Below are 16,567 nucleotides of genomic sequence, written 5' to 3' on the forward strand. Positions count from 1 at the left end.
TACTTTTAAATTTTTAAAAATTGTTATTATAAAGGTGATGTACAGAGAGGCTACAGTTCCATGTCAGATAAAGACAGAGCTATTTGGAAGTAAGATTCGAATCTATACTTGTTCCTCTCTTCCATTCTAGAGCTCTGAACTACCAAGCACAAATTTTCTATAAATATCTGCATTTGTCCAGAATTACACTCTAGAAAAATTTCAGATGAATTATGCCCAAAATTAGGATGAAAATGTAGGGATTAATAATTGTATGGGACCTAACAGCATGGATTTCTAACTAGTACAACTCAGTATGTTTTCATTTTTGTCACATTATTCCTAGAAATCTTGTAATAATTGTAAGATGATCACATTGTACTTCAAGTAATATGCTATATTAATATAGCAGGCAATATTCCTCAGTTACACATTTGTATGATTTTTTTTTTTTTTTTTTGCCAGTCCTAGGGCTTGAACTCAGAGTCTGGGCCCTGTCCCTGAGCTTCTGTTACTCAAGGCTAGCACTCTATCACTTGAGCCACAACACCACTTCCAGCTTTTTTTGTTTTTGTTTGTTTATATGGCAGTAAGGAATCGAACCCAGGGCTTCATGCATGCTAGGCAAGCACTCTACCACTAAGCCACATTCCCAGGCCCTAACTAACTTATTTAAGGACCATAACAATCCTAAGGAGCAGGTGCTATTACCAACCCATTTGACAGTAGGGAGACCAAGGAACAGAAACCTTCATTTTTCCCCACGTGGACACAGCCTGTAAAAGTTAGACAGGCTTTATAAGAAAATACATCAGTAACTGCTTATTGTAACTAAGTTTTCTAATCATCTAATAGAAAATTCTTACCTCTGGCTTGCTAAGGCTAGATGAAACCAAGGAACCAGATCCCACGTCTAAATCCCATTGCTTTTTACCATGATCCTCAGCATCCAAGGCAGCGATACGTCCATCTAAAGTGCTGATAATTACTAGTGACCTGTAAATTGGAGAAGGAATAGGACAAAATTAAAAAGATCGCTAAGATATTATGTACTAATTCCACATATTTTAAAGAAAACTAGCCCCTATGAAGACCCCTATTGTATTAGGGGCTATTGTCTATCCTTAGGGCAGGGCAACTTCAATAAGTTTATCTATTCAAGTCATTCATGAAAGCTTCAAGATTCCTAGGTTTTTGTTTTCTCTCTTTCTTTCCCTTCCTTCCTTCCTTCCTTCCTTCCTTCCTTCCTTTCTTTCTTTCTTTCTTTTTCTTTCTTTCTTTCTTTCTTTCTTTCTTTCTTTCTTTCTTTCTTTCTTTCTTTCTTTCTTTCTTTCTTTCTTTCCTTCTTTCTTTCCTTCTTTCCTTCTTTGTTGTACTGGGAAAAGCTTGATCTTGCACTTGTTAGGCAAGTACTTTGCCACTAAGTTACATCCTAGCCCCAGATTCCTAGGTCACCTCTCCTTCCATGCAATAATCACAAGGAACTCAGCATCCCCATCTGACCTCTTCTTCTTCCCCTTCCTGGTGAAAGCCTCCCTTTGAAACAAAGACCCACCGCAAATGTTAACTTCACTTCCTCTTCTAGAAACCAGATTTTCCCAGGGGTTTTGCTTCCCTACAGAAGAAAACTTCCACTCATAACCCATTGATCCCTGGGTTCAGTGCACTGTTTATCTCCTGGACCATTTTCTTTCTTTTTTCCCTCAAACCACCGAGGATCAGACAGTTCCAGCCATTACCCCTCCTAGAAGTTGCATGCTTCCATTCCTGGAAAATTTGACCTGCTTGTGACGGTCACTGCCTTACATACTCTTGCCTCAGTTCTCTGGGTTTTCACTATCAGTCTACCTTGCCTCAATCACTCCTGTGGTCAGCCTGTAGACTTTGTCATTACCAATAGCAAATGCCATCCTCAGGTACAATTTACAGACCAGCTCATCTCCTCTACTTCCCCAACTCCAGCAAACTTCTGATTCTACCAGAAGCTATAAACTGGATTCTAAGACCTATCTTCACAATTCTCATGTCCTCACTTGAGAGAGTGAGTGTGTGTGTGCGTGCAGATACTAGGACTTGAATTCTGGGCTTGCTTTTTTGTTCAAGGTTGGCACTCTACCACTGAAGACGAATCTTCAATTCTGGCTTTTGGCTGGTTACCTGGAAATAAGAATCTCATGGACTTTTCTGCCCAGGCTGGCTTTGAATTGTAACCCTCTGATTTCAGCCTCCTGAGTAGCTACAATTATAGGCTTGAGCCACTGGTACCCAGCTTCATTTGTTTGTTATCCAATTTTAAGAGCAGAGCTCTTCATCTTAAGCACTACTCTGTGTGCATCCCCAACTTCCTGTGCTCTCTCTCTCTCTCTCTCTCTCTCTCTCTCTCTCTCTCTCTCTCTCTCTCTCTCTCTCTCTCTCTCTGTCTCTCTCTCTCTCTCTCTCTCTCTCTCATGTCACACTCACTTGAATGGCAGAACATCAACCCTGGTCAGACCTTTCTCCATGATCTCATCCTTGTACCTCAATGTAGCTGGAGAAAAATGTTAACTGCTGACTGGTCTCATTTTACTCATGACCACTAACCTGGAAAAGGCTAACAGTGATGCTCAACAATTTGAACTAATGAACCAGGTTAATTACTCATTGCTCCTCTCTCCTCAACCTTGTGATACCAGCTCCTCCAAGCTCTGGAATGTCAATGACTGTGCTTTCCAATTTACTGAGGAAAGCAGAAACAATCATAAGAGGTTGCTTTCTACCACATCTACCCACTTACCAGCAGTTGGAACCATGAACTCTTCTCCCTCTTGTGAGTGCTAGTAAACTGTCCTATAGTCTCATCCACTACTAACACCTCTGCTGAAGTAACAGAGCTCTCTCTCCTTCATGTACATATGAAGAACAACTCCTGCAAATGTCTCCTCTTGCTCCCACATCATCAGCTATTCTCTTGCCTAAAGCATTCCTAGCAACATTTGCTATAGATTGAATGCCACTCCCCTGAGTGACAGTATGAGGCTGAATGTTGGAAAGTGATTAGTTAAGGAAGGTAAGGCCCTCATAATAGTAGTGTCCTTCTAAAGTGACCCAGCCAGATGGGTGTGATGGTGCCCATCTATAATCCCAACTAGGTAAGAGGATTATTGTCCAAAGCTGGCTTGGACAAAACTTGAGAGATTCTATCTGAAAAACTAAAGCAAAAAGGGCTGGAGGGGTGGGTGCTGGTGGCTCATGCCTATAATCTTAGCTACTCAGAAAGCTGAGATCATGGTTCAAAGGCAACTCCTGGCAGGAAAACCCACGAGACTTTTATCTTCAATTAACAACCAAAAAAGCAGGAAGTAGAACTGTTGCTCAAGTGGTGGAGTATTAGCCTTGGACAGCTCCTAGTCTTGGAGTTCAAGCCCAGGAGCAGCACAATTAAAAAAAAAAAAAAAAGAATTGGAGGTTTAGCTCAAATGGTACAGTGCTTGCCTAGCAAACCTAAAGCCTTGAGTTCAAACCCACTATTGTCAAAAGTGGGGGGAGGGGGGAAGAGGGGACAAGACAGAAAGTCTTTTCCTTTTCTACCACCTGAGGACACAGATAGACCTGTGAGAAGTGGGTCCTCACCAAGCATAATAAATCAGCAGGAACCTTGATCTTTGTCTTTCCAGCCTCTGGAACTGGAGGAAATAAATTTCTCTTGTTTTTAAGGCACCTAATCTATATTATTGTATTATAGTAACTTAAATTATTTTTAAAAGCATTCAAATTTGCTACCATTTTCCTTAAAAACCAAACCAGCGGGGCCAGATGTTCAAATCTGTAATTTCAGGACTTGGGAGGCTCAGGCAGGAGAGTTATGAGTTTGAAACTAAGTCCTTGTTAAAAACAACAAAATAAAGCTGGGCACCACTGGCTCATGCCTTGTAATCCTAGCTAGGATCTAAGTCACAGTTCAAAGCCTGCCTGAGCAGGAAAGTCTGTACATTGTCATCTCCAATTAAGTACAACAACAACAAAAAAAGCTGGAAGAAGAGCTGTAGTTCAAGTTGTAGAGTGCTAGCCTTGAGTAAAAAGGCTCAGGGAGGGCTGGGAAGGTGGCTCAGTGGTAGAGCGCTTGCCTTGCATGCCAGAAGCCCTGGGTTCAATTCCTCAGCACCACATAAGCAAAAAGAAAAAAGCTGGAAGTGGTGCTGTGGCTCAAGTGTTAGAGTGCTAGCCTTGAGCTGAAGAGCTGAGGGACAGCGCCCAGGCCCAGAGTTCAGGCCCCATGACCGGGCCCCCCCCCCCAAAAAAAAGCTCAGGGACAGGACCCAGTCCCTGAGATGAGCAACAACAAAAAAAGAAAGAAAGAAAGAAAGAGAGAGAGAGAGAGGGAAGGAAGGAAAGAAGGAAGGAAGGAAGGAAGGAAGGAAGGAAGGAAGGAAGGAAGGAAGGAAGGAAGGAAAGAAGGAAGGAAGAAAGGAAGAAAGGAAGGAAGGAAGGAAGGAAGGAAGGAAGGGGGAGAGAGAAAGAGACAGAAAGAAAGAAAGAAAGAAAGAAAGAAAGAAAGAAAGAAAGAAAGAAAGAAAGAAAGAAAGAAAGAAAGCATTACAGACAGACAACAACAAATATTTCATTAATAAAAACAAAAAAACCTAGATCAAACTCCTCTCCTGCCTCTAGCTTCTAAACTTGCTTATCTTTGCAACAAAACTTCTTTGAAAGGTTGCTACATATTTCATGTCTCCAAATCCTCTCCTCTTTTATCTGGAACTGTTTTATAATCAAGTCCCCCCCCCCTACTGAAAATTCCCTTGGAATTGCTAATGACCTTCACAGTGACAGTTCCTGAGAGTCAAGGCTCAGGTCTCAGTTTCCTTGACCATTAGCAGCACTTGACTGGATACATCTCTATTCCATGAAACACTCTTTATATGGTTTCCAGGATATCCTGCTCTCCTCACATATTTCATGTCTTTCTTTTCTTTTCATTCCTTTCCTTTCCCTTCTTTTTCCTAGCTCAATTTATTCACAGTTCTATTTTCTGGTTACTTTTCAGCTTTCTTCTCTCTTAAAATAGTATCTCTATGGTGTTAACTTTTTTTGGTGATCTCATCCAGTCTCATAGCTTTAAATACATCTATTTGATAACAATTCCCAAAATTCTATCTGTGGTTCCAACTTTCTCCTCTGAAGTCTGGACATACATGTCTAGCTATCCCCCACATTGAGGCTGTCCACCTCAAAGTTTACATATCCAGAATCAATACCTCCTAGGGATCCCTCAATTCTTCAAACATATGGCATGATTCTCCCTTAGTGTCTTTTCAGTCTGGTACATGTACTCTGACAAGAGTAGTGTCTCCATAAATTACATGCTGAATGAATGACTATTGGTTCTTAGAATCTATGAGGTTTATTTTCCTACTTTAAAGATCAGGCAAATTCCAAAAGTGTATAGTTATGTTCCTATTTAGGATTACAACTTTATCTCTTCTGTTACACTTGATGTACAATGTATATAAATTCAAAGTAAACTCATAAATTCACAAAACAATCAGTTTAATTACAGAAAATAATAATAGTGCTTTTTGACTTGGAAGAAGGCATACTGAACAACTCATTGAGCAAAAACACCCCCTTGTCGGTTGTGGGGCCTGAACTCTGGGCCTACGCACTGTCCCTCAGCTCTTCAGCTCAAGGCTAGAGCTCTACCATTTGAGCCACAGCACCACTTCCAGCTTCTTCTGCTTATATGGTGGTGAGGAATCAAATCCAGGGCCTCATGCATGCAAGGGAAGCACTGTACCACTGAGCTACCTTCTTAGCCCTGACCAACCACTTTTGACAGTTGGATTTCTTACTTTTGCCTTGCTTTAGTTTAGAAGGGCATTTGTTTGGATTATTCCACAGCAAGCACCGTTGCAAATCTTTCCAGCTAGTCTCAAGGAATGTTATCAGTGATTCTGATCTACCAGATCCATTCCCCTTACAAGCTTCCTTGCAGTAGTCACGCAGGAGCCATCTCCTCACTCTGAACATTCATTCTTCCCTGCTTCCTGTAAGACTAGCTCCTCACAGATCCCCACCTGTCATCCTCATCATCCAACAAGCAGTACCAAGAGGAACTGCAAAGCCAAAACCCACAGACCAATCTCTCCTTGTGAGCCCCTCATCTACACAGCTTTGCAGTTTACCATCCCTGTCTAGCTAGTAGCTCCAGCAGGATCTACCTTTATAACAAACTATTAGAAAAGTTAACTTCTCATCCACAACCTCTTCCTTATAGTTTTTTTCTCCATTTACAGCATAACCATTTGTTTTGTTGCCTAACATTTAAACCAAATATCTACTTTACTTACTTCCTAATTCTATCATACACTTTTTCTGAAGCTGCTCTTTAAACTGTTTTTCTCCTTTACTACAACTCCTCTAGCTTAGGACAGATTCTCATTTAAAAGGCTCTCTGACATATTTTCCTGCCTCATGTCTTTTTCTTTTTCATTCTTTCAACCATTTTGTTTCTATAGAAAATTCTGATAAACTTCTGAAATTCTCTTGTGTCCACTGAGAGTGCACAATGGTTGAAAATGGGAAGTAAAATTTTTCACAATTGTGCTTCAGTGGACTTTGTTAATCTCATTTTCTGCATCTTTTGCCAACCCAGTATCCTTTCTCATACCATGGCAAAACAGAAACAGACCCAGACCCAGACAGACAGACAGACAGATAGACAGACACACACACACACACTTCTAACTTTTTCAACAAAGTTCCTTTGTTCATCTACATTTTGCCCTATTCTTAAAACATTTCATTTACCAAATAAACATTGCTTATAATACATTCTTCATCTTTGCAGGAAATACTTTTAAGATCACCTATCGGGCTGGGAAGGTGGCTCAGTGGTAGAGCACTTGCCTTGCATGCCTGAGGCCCTGGGTTCGATTCCTCAGCACCACATAAGAAAAAAGAAAAAAGCAGGAAGTGGCGCTGTGGCTCAAGTGGTAGAGCGCTAGCCTTGAGCTGAAGAGCTGAGGGACAGCACCCAGTCCCAGAGTTCAGGCCCCACAACCGGAGCCCCCCCAAAAAAAAGATCACCTATCTAAATATTAATGAATTCTACAATTATTACCTAAAGCTTGATATAATTCTTGTTCAAAGCTTGACTTTAGGTTTTTGTTTTATTGATTTATATATTTTTTTTTAATTTTAATTTTTTTTTTGGTTGGGCATGGGGCTTGAACTTGGCCTGAGCACTGTCCCTCAGCTCTTCAGCTCAAGGTGAGCACTCTACTACTTGAGCCACAGCACCACTTCTGGTTTTCTGGTGGTTAATTGGAGATAAGAATACCACAGACAGCCGGGCACTGGTGGCTCACGCCTGTAATCCTAGCTACTCAGGAGGCTGAGATCTGAGGATCGCGGTTCAAAGCCAGCCCGGGCAGGAGAGACCGTGAGACTCCTATCTCCAATAAACCACCAGAAAACCGGAAGTGGCACTGTAGCTCAAGTGGTAGATCGCTCGCCTTGAGCTGAAGAGCTGAGGGACAGCGCCCAGGCCCAGAGTTCAAGCCCAACGACCGACAAAAAAAAAAAAAAAAAAGAATCCCACAGACTTTCCTTGCCTGGGCTGGCTTTGAACTGCAATCCTCAATCTCAGCCTCTTGAGTAGCTAGGATTTTAGGCGTGAATCACTGGCGCCCAGCTTGATTTATTTTTTATTTTATTTTACTGTAAAGATGCTGTATAGTGGGGTTACAGTTGCATGAGTAAGGTAATGAGTACATTTCTTGTTCAACCTTGTTACCCACTCTTTTATTGTTCTCCCCATATCCCTTCTCTCCCTCACTCCCTTCTCCCCCTCGAAGTTGTAAAGTTCATTTCCAACATAGTGTCTTGTGAGTATCATTATTGCAATGGGTTATCCTTTGTCATTCTTTTAATATTTTGTTATTTCCCTTCCCTTCCCCAAATCAGATAAATATATACAAGATACAAGGTACCAGAATCAAAGAGAGTGATTGCCAGGGACAAACCAATGGAAAAAGAAAAATGGAATAGGATAAGAAGAAAAATATAGATACAGTACATTGGTAACAACAAGGTCAACAACCAAAAAAAAAAAAAAAAGACCTGTTGTTTCCATGTCTTGGAGTTCATTTCAATTAGCATCATTTTGTATGGTCATATGTTCATAGCTATTGAGCTATTATGATTATCTACCAGGACTATCCTAAGCAGATACTAATTATAACAAATGAGGGAAATCATAGAGTCTATGTTTCTTTGTGTCTGGCTTACTTTACTTAATATGATTTGTTTCCAAGTCTTTCCATTTCCTTATGAAAGTGGTGATGTCACTCTTTCTGACAGAAGCACAAAATTCCATAGAGTATTTACACCACATTTTCTTGATCTATTTATCTATGGAGAGGCATCTGGATTGGATCCATATCTTAGCTATAGTAAATAATGCTGCAATGAACATAGTTGTGTTGGTAGCTTTAGTGTGGCCTACCTTGTGGTCATTTGGATAAATGCCGAGGAGTAGGATTGTTGGATCATAGGGGAGTTCTTTGTTTATTTAGTCTTTTGAGGAACCTTCATACTGCCTTCCAGAGTGGTTGGACCAGCTTACATTCCCAGAAACAGGGTAGTACTGTTCCTTTCTGGCCACATCCCAGTTAGCATCTATTATTATTTGTTTTCTTCATAATAGCAATTCTAACTGGTTTGAAGTAGAATCTCAATGTGGTTTTGATTTGCATTTCTTTTATGACCAGTGATGCTGAACATTGATTTATATATTTTTGTGTGTGTGTGCCAGTCCTGGGTTTTGAATTCAGGGCCTAGGTTCTGTCCCTGAGCTTTACTGCTCAAGGACAGTACCCTACCACTTGAGCCACAGCTCTACTACTGGTTTTTTGGTGGTTAATTGGAGATAAGTCTCATAAACTTTCCTAGCCCAGGCTGGCTTTGAACCATGGTCCTCAGATTTCAGCTTCCTGAGTAGCTAGGATTACAGGCATGAGCCACAGGTACCTAGCAGAAACTTAAAACTGGCCTTCTTATTAAACATTCAAACCCATGACATCATTTTTAGAATGCTGACAGTCTCATGAATCCCCACTGTATGTCAGTATTCCCCTTTGCAGATCCACAGAAGTCCAGGAGCTCTGACTTAGGAACTACTGCTCTGTGACCTGACTCGGAGGAAGTCCAGGAGCTCTGACTTAGGAACTACTGCTCTGTGACCTGACTCGGAAGATGCCATTGCCTGTACTATCCTTAACATTTTTTTACATTAGGGATTCTATCAGTTGACACTTTCATTCTCTTCCCTTTAGTAGTACTTAGAAGATACATGTTATCCATTGTAGATAATTGCTCTTCAACACAATTATCTTCTTATCAGACATGGAACTTCTCCAGAAAAAAACATAGTCCATTACAAGTATTAACAGCACTTAGCTTCTAAGAAAATACAATAAATATTTACTGAATGAGCAACTGTGGTAAGACAGATATTAGCCACATAAAACAAAAAAAAAGAGACTGAGAAAGATATGAAAAGATGTGACTTGCCTAAGATCATACACCAGGAAAGAATGAATAGGAATGGGAATGCATGATTCTTAACACTATTGTAAGTTTGCCTTAGTGACTATATTAATATACTATATTAACATATTATGAAACATTTAATTCCTTTCAGGAAATTCATCAAAGTGTCATTTATCTTGTAATTGCTCTCATTATGCCCCTAACTGAGCAGAAATGACTGTATGCCAAACGGATACGTAATTTTTATAGAACTGTTTATTTTGACTTAAGTGACCCAGAACACCTACCTACTTAGTTATATTTATTCAATTCCAGTAAATATATGCTAAATCTCTTCATAAAGTAATATTAATGAAGGTCCCTATCCTATAGAAATGTCTCATGTGAAAGAAAAGTGATTAGAGACCATCATCTAAATTGAATACTTTATTATTTAATAGCTGCTTATTTAAAAAATTTCACATTTCTTTCCTTGGGGAAAACATTTTATAGAGTGAAAATGTGATTTGTTTGAATCTGATGTTAGAGAGAGAAAAAGAAAGAAAAAGAAGGGGGGACAGGGGAAGAAAAGGAGAGGGAGGGAGAATGTGTGCATGTGTGTTTGGTGTAGAATCCTCTACCCAATCAGATGCTTCCACTGAAGGAATCATATTTTCATTTTAAAACAAACCAGTACGAATTAGATTTTACTTCCTCATCCTTACTTATTAAATTTCAAAACAAACTCCTATATTTAAACATACAAGACACGACATGCCTCAAATTAAAACAAATAATAGTGCCCCAAATTGCCAACTATAGTTAAAAAAAATCACTTTGGCATATCAACTAGATCTTGAAGAAACACAATCTAATTTTTCAATGTTATAGGATCACATGAGCATGACATACCCTTTTCCTGGTAGATTAAAACATTTTTGAGACATAATAATCCAAGCACTAGAGAGACTGAGACAGGAAGACTGTGAGTTCGAAGACAGTCTAGGCTACAAAGTGAATTTGAAGCTAGCCTTGGCTACATAGAAGCACTTCTACTTTATTCTGTGAAAAATATTTAATCTTTATAATTTTATAAGCAGAATGTGATTTTTTGAAAACCCACATTTCATTGGCTCTCTTCATGTGAAGTTTTGTAATTTACAAGTCTATTGGTGGGGGGAGGGAGGAATCCTGAGGATTGAATCTAGGGCCTCTTGATAGTAATAACATGGTTTACCACTGATCTACATTCATAATCCCTTTCTATGCTTTAAAATAATTTATAATATTTATAATTAACATGTATAAGTAGTTCTCTCTTGTAAAAAAAAAAAAGCAGGTGAAGTTGCCAGGCAATACTTAGGGAATGAAAAGCCACGGTAACTAATAAAGACAGGTCCTTCTGTAAAACCTAATAGCACACAGAGCTGAGAACAAATAAAAAGAAGTCTAGTCTCTGTCATATATACAGAGTCTAGGTATCAATTAAAGCCAATTGTAGATAGGAACATATTCTACTACTGGCCCAAAGCATTTGTTTTCACTTTTAACTTCTTTGAAAATTATGTATAAATTCTTCTTTAAGTGTGATTTTTAGCCGGGCGCCGGTGGCTCACGCCTGTAATCCTAGCTACTCAGGAGGCTGAGATCTGAGAATCGCGGTTCAAAGCCAGCCGGGGCAGGAAAGACCGTGAGACTCCTATCTCCAATAAACCACTAGAAAACCGGAAGTGGCGCTGTAGCTCAAGTGGTAGAGCGCTCGCCTTGAGCTGAAGAGCTGAGGGACAGCGCCCAAGCCCAGAGTTCAAGCCCCATGACCGACAAAAAAAAAAAAAAAAAAAAAAAAAAAAGTGTGATTTTTAGTTAACCTGAATAGATTAGCTTCCTGCCAACATTATGTTGAGATGCTATGTTATTCAGTGTTCCTGGCAGTTAAAAAGCAACAAATAATTAATTATAAACTTGAAATTCTGAGGAATTTGGTGATTTCTCTCCTACGTTTCCAATTATTTCAGTTTGTAAAAGGACAGAAAAAAAGTAAAGAAGAGCTAGGCATCAGTGGCTCACGCCTGTAATCCTAGCTACTCAGGAGACTGAGATCTGAGGATCATGGTTCAAAGCTAGCCTGGGCAAGAAAGTTGGTGAGACTCATCTCCAGTAAACCACTAGAAAACTGGAAGTGGCTCTGTGGCTCAAGTGATAGAGCTCTTGCGTTAAGCTGAAGAGTGTAGGGACAGCGCCCAAGCCCAGAGTTCAAGCCCCAAGACGGACAAAAAATAAAGATGAATTAAATTATATTTGCAAAGTATTTTCATGTTGTCTCATTTAATCCAAATATTCAGTTTACAGATGTACAAACTGAAGAAGCATCAGAGAGAAATGTCAAATTTAGTGATACTTTTGTTAGAGAATTAGAGACTATAGACAAAGGAATGCAAATGCATGTGATATGTTAGTAAGATAAAACCCTTTCTTTACAATTTCTGAGGTTGTCAGAATGTCCTTAACATGAGATACCAAGTTCACTATGTGAAACCCAAGTAATAGTTGGCAATTTGCTATTTGTGTTGGAGCTGGAAAACTACTAACATTAATTATACCAGTATCCAGAAAACCTGGTGAGATGAGATTAAAGCTTTCTTCCAAACTTTTTATATATTAGCTATCACACTTAAATTTCAACATACGTAATGTTTAACACAAGTTTGCTACTAGAAAAGCAAATTTATTTTAGCTACTCTTTTGACAAAAGTTTATTCACTCAATCACATGCTTGAAATTCATTGAACACTCTGAATGAAACCAATGAACCACAGAAATTCTATTGATTTCTTGATTTATTAATTTAATAGTGCTGGGGATTGAACCTAAGTGCTGTGTATACTAAGAAAGCATTCTATTGCTTGAAGTACACCTCTAGCCTTCTGTTTGATTTTGTGTTTGAAACAAAGGTTTCACATCTACCTTTGCTGGGGTTGGTCGCAAACTCTTGAGCTTGCAGTTTTCCTCCCTAGTGCTGGAACTGGAATTATAGGTATGAATTACCATAATCTGTTCAAGAGCAAGAAATACTACTAGAGGAATTAACTAGAGAGTCCTATCTTACTTTTTGAGCATCAAAAGGCAATGGTGTAAAAATGTAGGTTTGAATTCCTCACCTCCCTCCTTTTAACAGTTTTGCATGTACTGGAGTTCTACACAGCTGTTTGTAATAAACGCTTGGTTAATTCTGTCCCCCCAATTCTTGAAATAAACAGGATACTTGTCTATTATTATAGGACAGCTATTTCCTGGGCTTTGTTTTTAAACAGCCCTTAGAAAAATATTTTATAAACTTGGCATATTTACCTTTTATCATTTGTTGATTATCAAATTCCTCACTCAAGGTTTTATACTATCATAACATCACACTTCCAGGCAGACTGCTTGCCATGTACATCTTCTCCAACTACCTTCACCTCTTTGCCTATTCCTGTCATTTTTAATCTACTCCTCCTCACAGAGGTGGTCACTATCTTTAAAATTGCCTCCAATCCATGAAGAAAGAAGGGATGAGACAGAGGACTGACTCTTTAACCTTTTGTACATTATCTCTGTAGCTCTATTAAAATTCTTGTTTAATTGTGCTCACTACTGCATCTTTCTTTCCACCACATTCCCAACCCTCCAGTCTTCTTTACCTCCAACCTAGCCAGCTGTATTTCTGTTTTTGATTTTGGTGCAAAGGCTTCCCTAAAAGTAAGGAATTTCCTTTTTTCTCATGGATGTCTTTTCTTTTCTCTCTCACCTTCAAATATATACTCAGACCTCCCCTCCAGCCCCACTCACTCATTTCAGCTTCTACCAGATGTCTCCCTCTGGATGACCTGTTTGTACTACAGGTAATCAGGCCCAACACCAACTTCTTACCTTTTCTTCCCTGCTCCCCTAAACTTCTTGATCTTCCTACCTGTGCTGTCATCTTCTGGCCATCCAGTGTCAATCTTTTAGACAGAGGTGCCAAAGAAGAATCAACTCATTTGCCAGGAACCAAGACTTTGCCTGAAATATTTCTCAGATCTGTCCTGTTTCATACCATGTAAAAATGAACTGCTCTTATACTTCCCTTCTGTAATTCTTATCCCAAGTTTTTAGCACACACGGTTGCTACAGAACTATTTCTTTAGCATAATTTTGATCAGGTCTGATAGTCAAGATGGTCTACATAACATTTCCAAGATTAATGTGCATGTGAACCAGAGTAATCTTGTAGAATACAAAGACACCATCTGTGGGTATGGAATAATACCTAATTCTGGAGATTGAACACATTCTCAAATGATTATAATGTTACTACTATAAGAACACTCTCTCTCTCTCTCTCTCTCTCTCTCTCGCTCGCTCTCCTCTCTCTCTCTCTCTCTCTCTCTCTCTCTCTCTCTCTCTCTCTCTCTCTCTGTCTCTCATAGCCCTGGCCTATTTTTCTAGCCTCATCTTTCAAGTCTTCTTACCTAGCATTCATATCTGTATTTCTCATGTATACCCAGGTCATATCATACATACATACATATACATACCCACACATTCACACACTACAAATTTACAGAGATAAAATGTTATTTAAAATAATTTCCAGCCTTAGTGTCTCCTGCTGTTTCACGTCTAATGCCTATCAGAATTCTACCTATTTTTCAAGGACCAATTCATTCTGTCACAGCCTCTTCTTATATTCTAACCTACCAACCCCACAAGCCCCATGAACGCTACCAAAACAAGTCACCCATGATTCTTAAAAGTACACTGTTCCTGCTCTGTAATGCTATTAGAGGTCTCCTCATTCACTGTCACTGATGGACTGACTGCACATTCCTCTGGGAGGGCAGGTAGGCAGGCAGGCAGGCAGGCAGACATTATCTGCCCAACCTCTGTAACCCCAGGGTACCTTGGGCTCTTGTTAGCATCAGTTGAAGTAGATGTGTGTACTACAAAACAAAAACAAATACCAAGACCTTCTTACTCTACTTCATGTAATTTACTTTGAGCAGCTGCTCTTTAAGTTTCTTTAAAATAAACAAAAGCACCCTCCCGGGTTACATATTAGCTACTTAAAGAAATTTGAACATGAAAATTCAAATGCTACCCAGAGAATTTGTTAGTACTTATGTCTACAGCAGCCTCCAGACAAACTGAAAGGCTCTGATATTTAATTAAAAATCAAATATAACTTGTTAGAATCTAGTAGTTACTGCGTCTGAGCTTTAGAAATATTTTCTAATCCACATTCTAGACTTGCTTGATTTAATTTACCTAATGTTTATCATTCTATACAGCAAATCATATTCTCCCAAGCTAAGACTGGCTGTCTGAAAAATACCATTAGCATGTGTTACATTTGCATCCGGAAAGTGCTTCAAAACACATACCTCGAAGTAATATGTCTAACACGACTAAGAAATTCAACCAAACCAAACCTATATTAAATGTTTACAGAGTAAACTCCTTAAATACCAAAGATCTGCCAGCGTTCAAGAACCTAATCACAGCTCTTAAACTTTAGTGTGTTCAAGAATTGCTTCACGCCACCTCACCCCAACCTCAGCGCTTGTTAAAACATACCGACTGCGGGCTTTTGCTCCAAATACTATCTGATTTAGGGAGGGAAAAAGAAATCCCAGGGTGGAGCCTAGAAAACGACATTTAACCAGCATCATCTGGTGAGTCTGTGATGCAGGTGTTACTCAGATCTCAATGACTGAAATACCGATCCCAGTGCTGGTCCGGGTGCACTATGGAGACGTATTTGGAGGAAAATCTAGACATCTTTCTCAAAACAGCTGTCACCACGGCGTAGGGATAATAAGGGGGGTGGGGGGGGGACGACCTCCTCGTGTGGAGGATGAATAGAGCCCGAAAACAAGGAGACGGAAGAGAGTGACATTTCTTTGCAACCTCTGCTCTCCATTCTCCAGGCGTCCTTCCTGAACCTTTCTCCGAGGATGCCCCAAAGCAAGGACCAGGCAGCTGAGCCCAGGACGCAGGGCAGGAGGGCACCGCGGTTCCTCTCCTGGTCACCAAGTCCCGCTGCCCGCGAGGGAGGACGCCGACCCCTCTCGACTCTCCCGCAAACAACGAGGTGTACCCGGGCCCCGCGACCCCTCACCTGCCGCGCGGCCGCAGCTCCGCGTCGTCGTCGGGCTCCGACCCCCGCGACTCGGGCTCGCCGGCGGCGACTGGCAGCACCTCGGCGTCCTCGACGGTCACTTCGGCCGTAGCCACGGTCCCCGAGGCCGGCACTCGCGCCGCTGAGGTGGGGGCAGCCGCAGCCCCCAGGCCAAACGCCGCCTCGGTCGCGGGCGCGGGGAGGTTGCGGGCGCGCCCCGCGGCGACGCTCCCCGCCACGAGCCCCAGCAGCAGCTGCATCAGGAGCAGCGCCCGCGCCAGCGGCCCCGGACGGGTGGCGCGCTCCATCAGCGGCCTGCCCAGCACGCGGGCATGGAGACGCAGCCGCCGCCGGCCTCTCTCACCTCTCCGAACTCCCCCGACCACAGCGAGGAAGCACTAGTGACCCCGACTCCCAGACCTCAGGAACAGCCGGACGCGCTCCCTCAGCCACGTCCTAGCCCGGTTTCTGCCACCGCCACGGCCACCTGAGTGACACTCTCCCGCGGACATCGCCCATTGACCAGACGGGCCGCGAGTCTGCTCTCCGATTGGTTCACAATCCTGCCACTCTGGGGAGGGCGGGCTGTTCCCAGTTGTCAACATCACACCTACCAATCAAATCGTAGTTTTGTCCCGTCTAAGCCTTGCCCTCTTCCGGATGCAGTTACCAATGAGAAATGCCCCTCCCCGGAGTCTTGTGAGCTGACCGGGAGGCCCTACAGTTCCCGGAACAAGTTTACTGGGACAGATTGGCTATGCCCGTGGATGCCTTCGCCTCTCAAAGGGAGGTGCAAGAGAAGGCTTGAAGCTTATTGGTGAAAATGGATGTCACTCAAATCTCTGAGACCACTGCTTCTTGATTGGTTGGAAGCCGCACTTAATACGTGGCCAATTCTGACTGTGAAGAAGAAGGTCCCCAGTGGAAGGGGAGAGTGGG

At 41.3% G+C, this 16,567-nt stretch overlaps 1 protein-coding gene across 1 annotated transcript; it reads right to left on the reverse strand.

Annotated features, from left to right (window-relative positions):
* Positions 1–48: 48 nt before the first annotated feature.
* LOC138804546 (eukaryotic translation initiation factor 2-alpha kinase 3-like) lies at positions 49–16,143 on the reverse strand. The gene is made up of 2 exons (XM_069988883.1): positions 15,629–16,143; positions 49–975 (listed from the first exon to the last, which is right to left on the reverse strand). Exons 1-2 carry the CDS (start codon positions 15,934–15,936, stop codon positions 828–830), a joined length of 456 nt encoding a protein of 151 aa, XP_069844984.1. The 5' UTR covers positions 15,937–16,143; the 3' UTR covers positions 49–827.
* Between the last annotated feature and the right edge of the window lie 424 nt (positions 16,144–16,567).

Source organism: Dipodomys merriami, unplaced genomic scaffold, assembly GCF_024711535.1.
Source record: "Dipodomys merriami isolate MVZ:Mamm:240054 unplaced genomic scaffold, mDipMer1.0.p SCAF_3683, whole genome shotgun sequence".
Lineage (NCBI taxonomy): Eukaryota > Metazoa > Chordata > Mammalia > Rodentia > Heteromyidae > Dipodomys > Dipodomys merriami.

Bases quoted from the DNA above. Each gene is read 5' to 3' on its own strand.
- LOC138804546 (XM_069988883.1), bottom strand. From the start codon at position 15,936: ATGGAGCGCGCCACCCGTCCGGGGCCGCTGGCGCGGGCGCTGCTCCTG. The intron at 976-15,628 runs GTGAGGGGTCGC...TCCAATTTACAG, and splicing joins GAGCTGCGGCCGCGCGGCAG to GTCACTAGTAATTATCAGCA.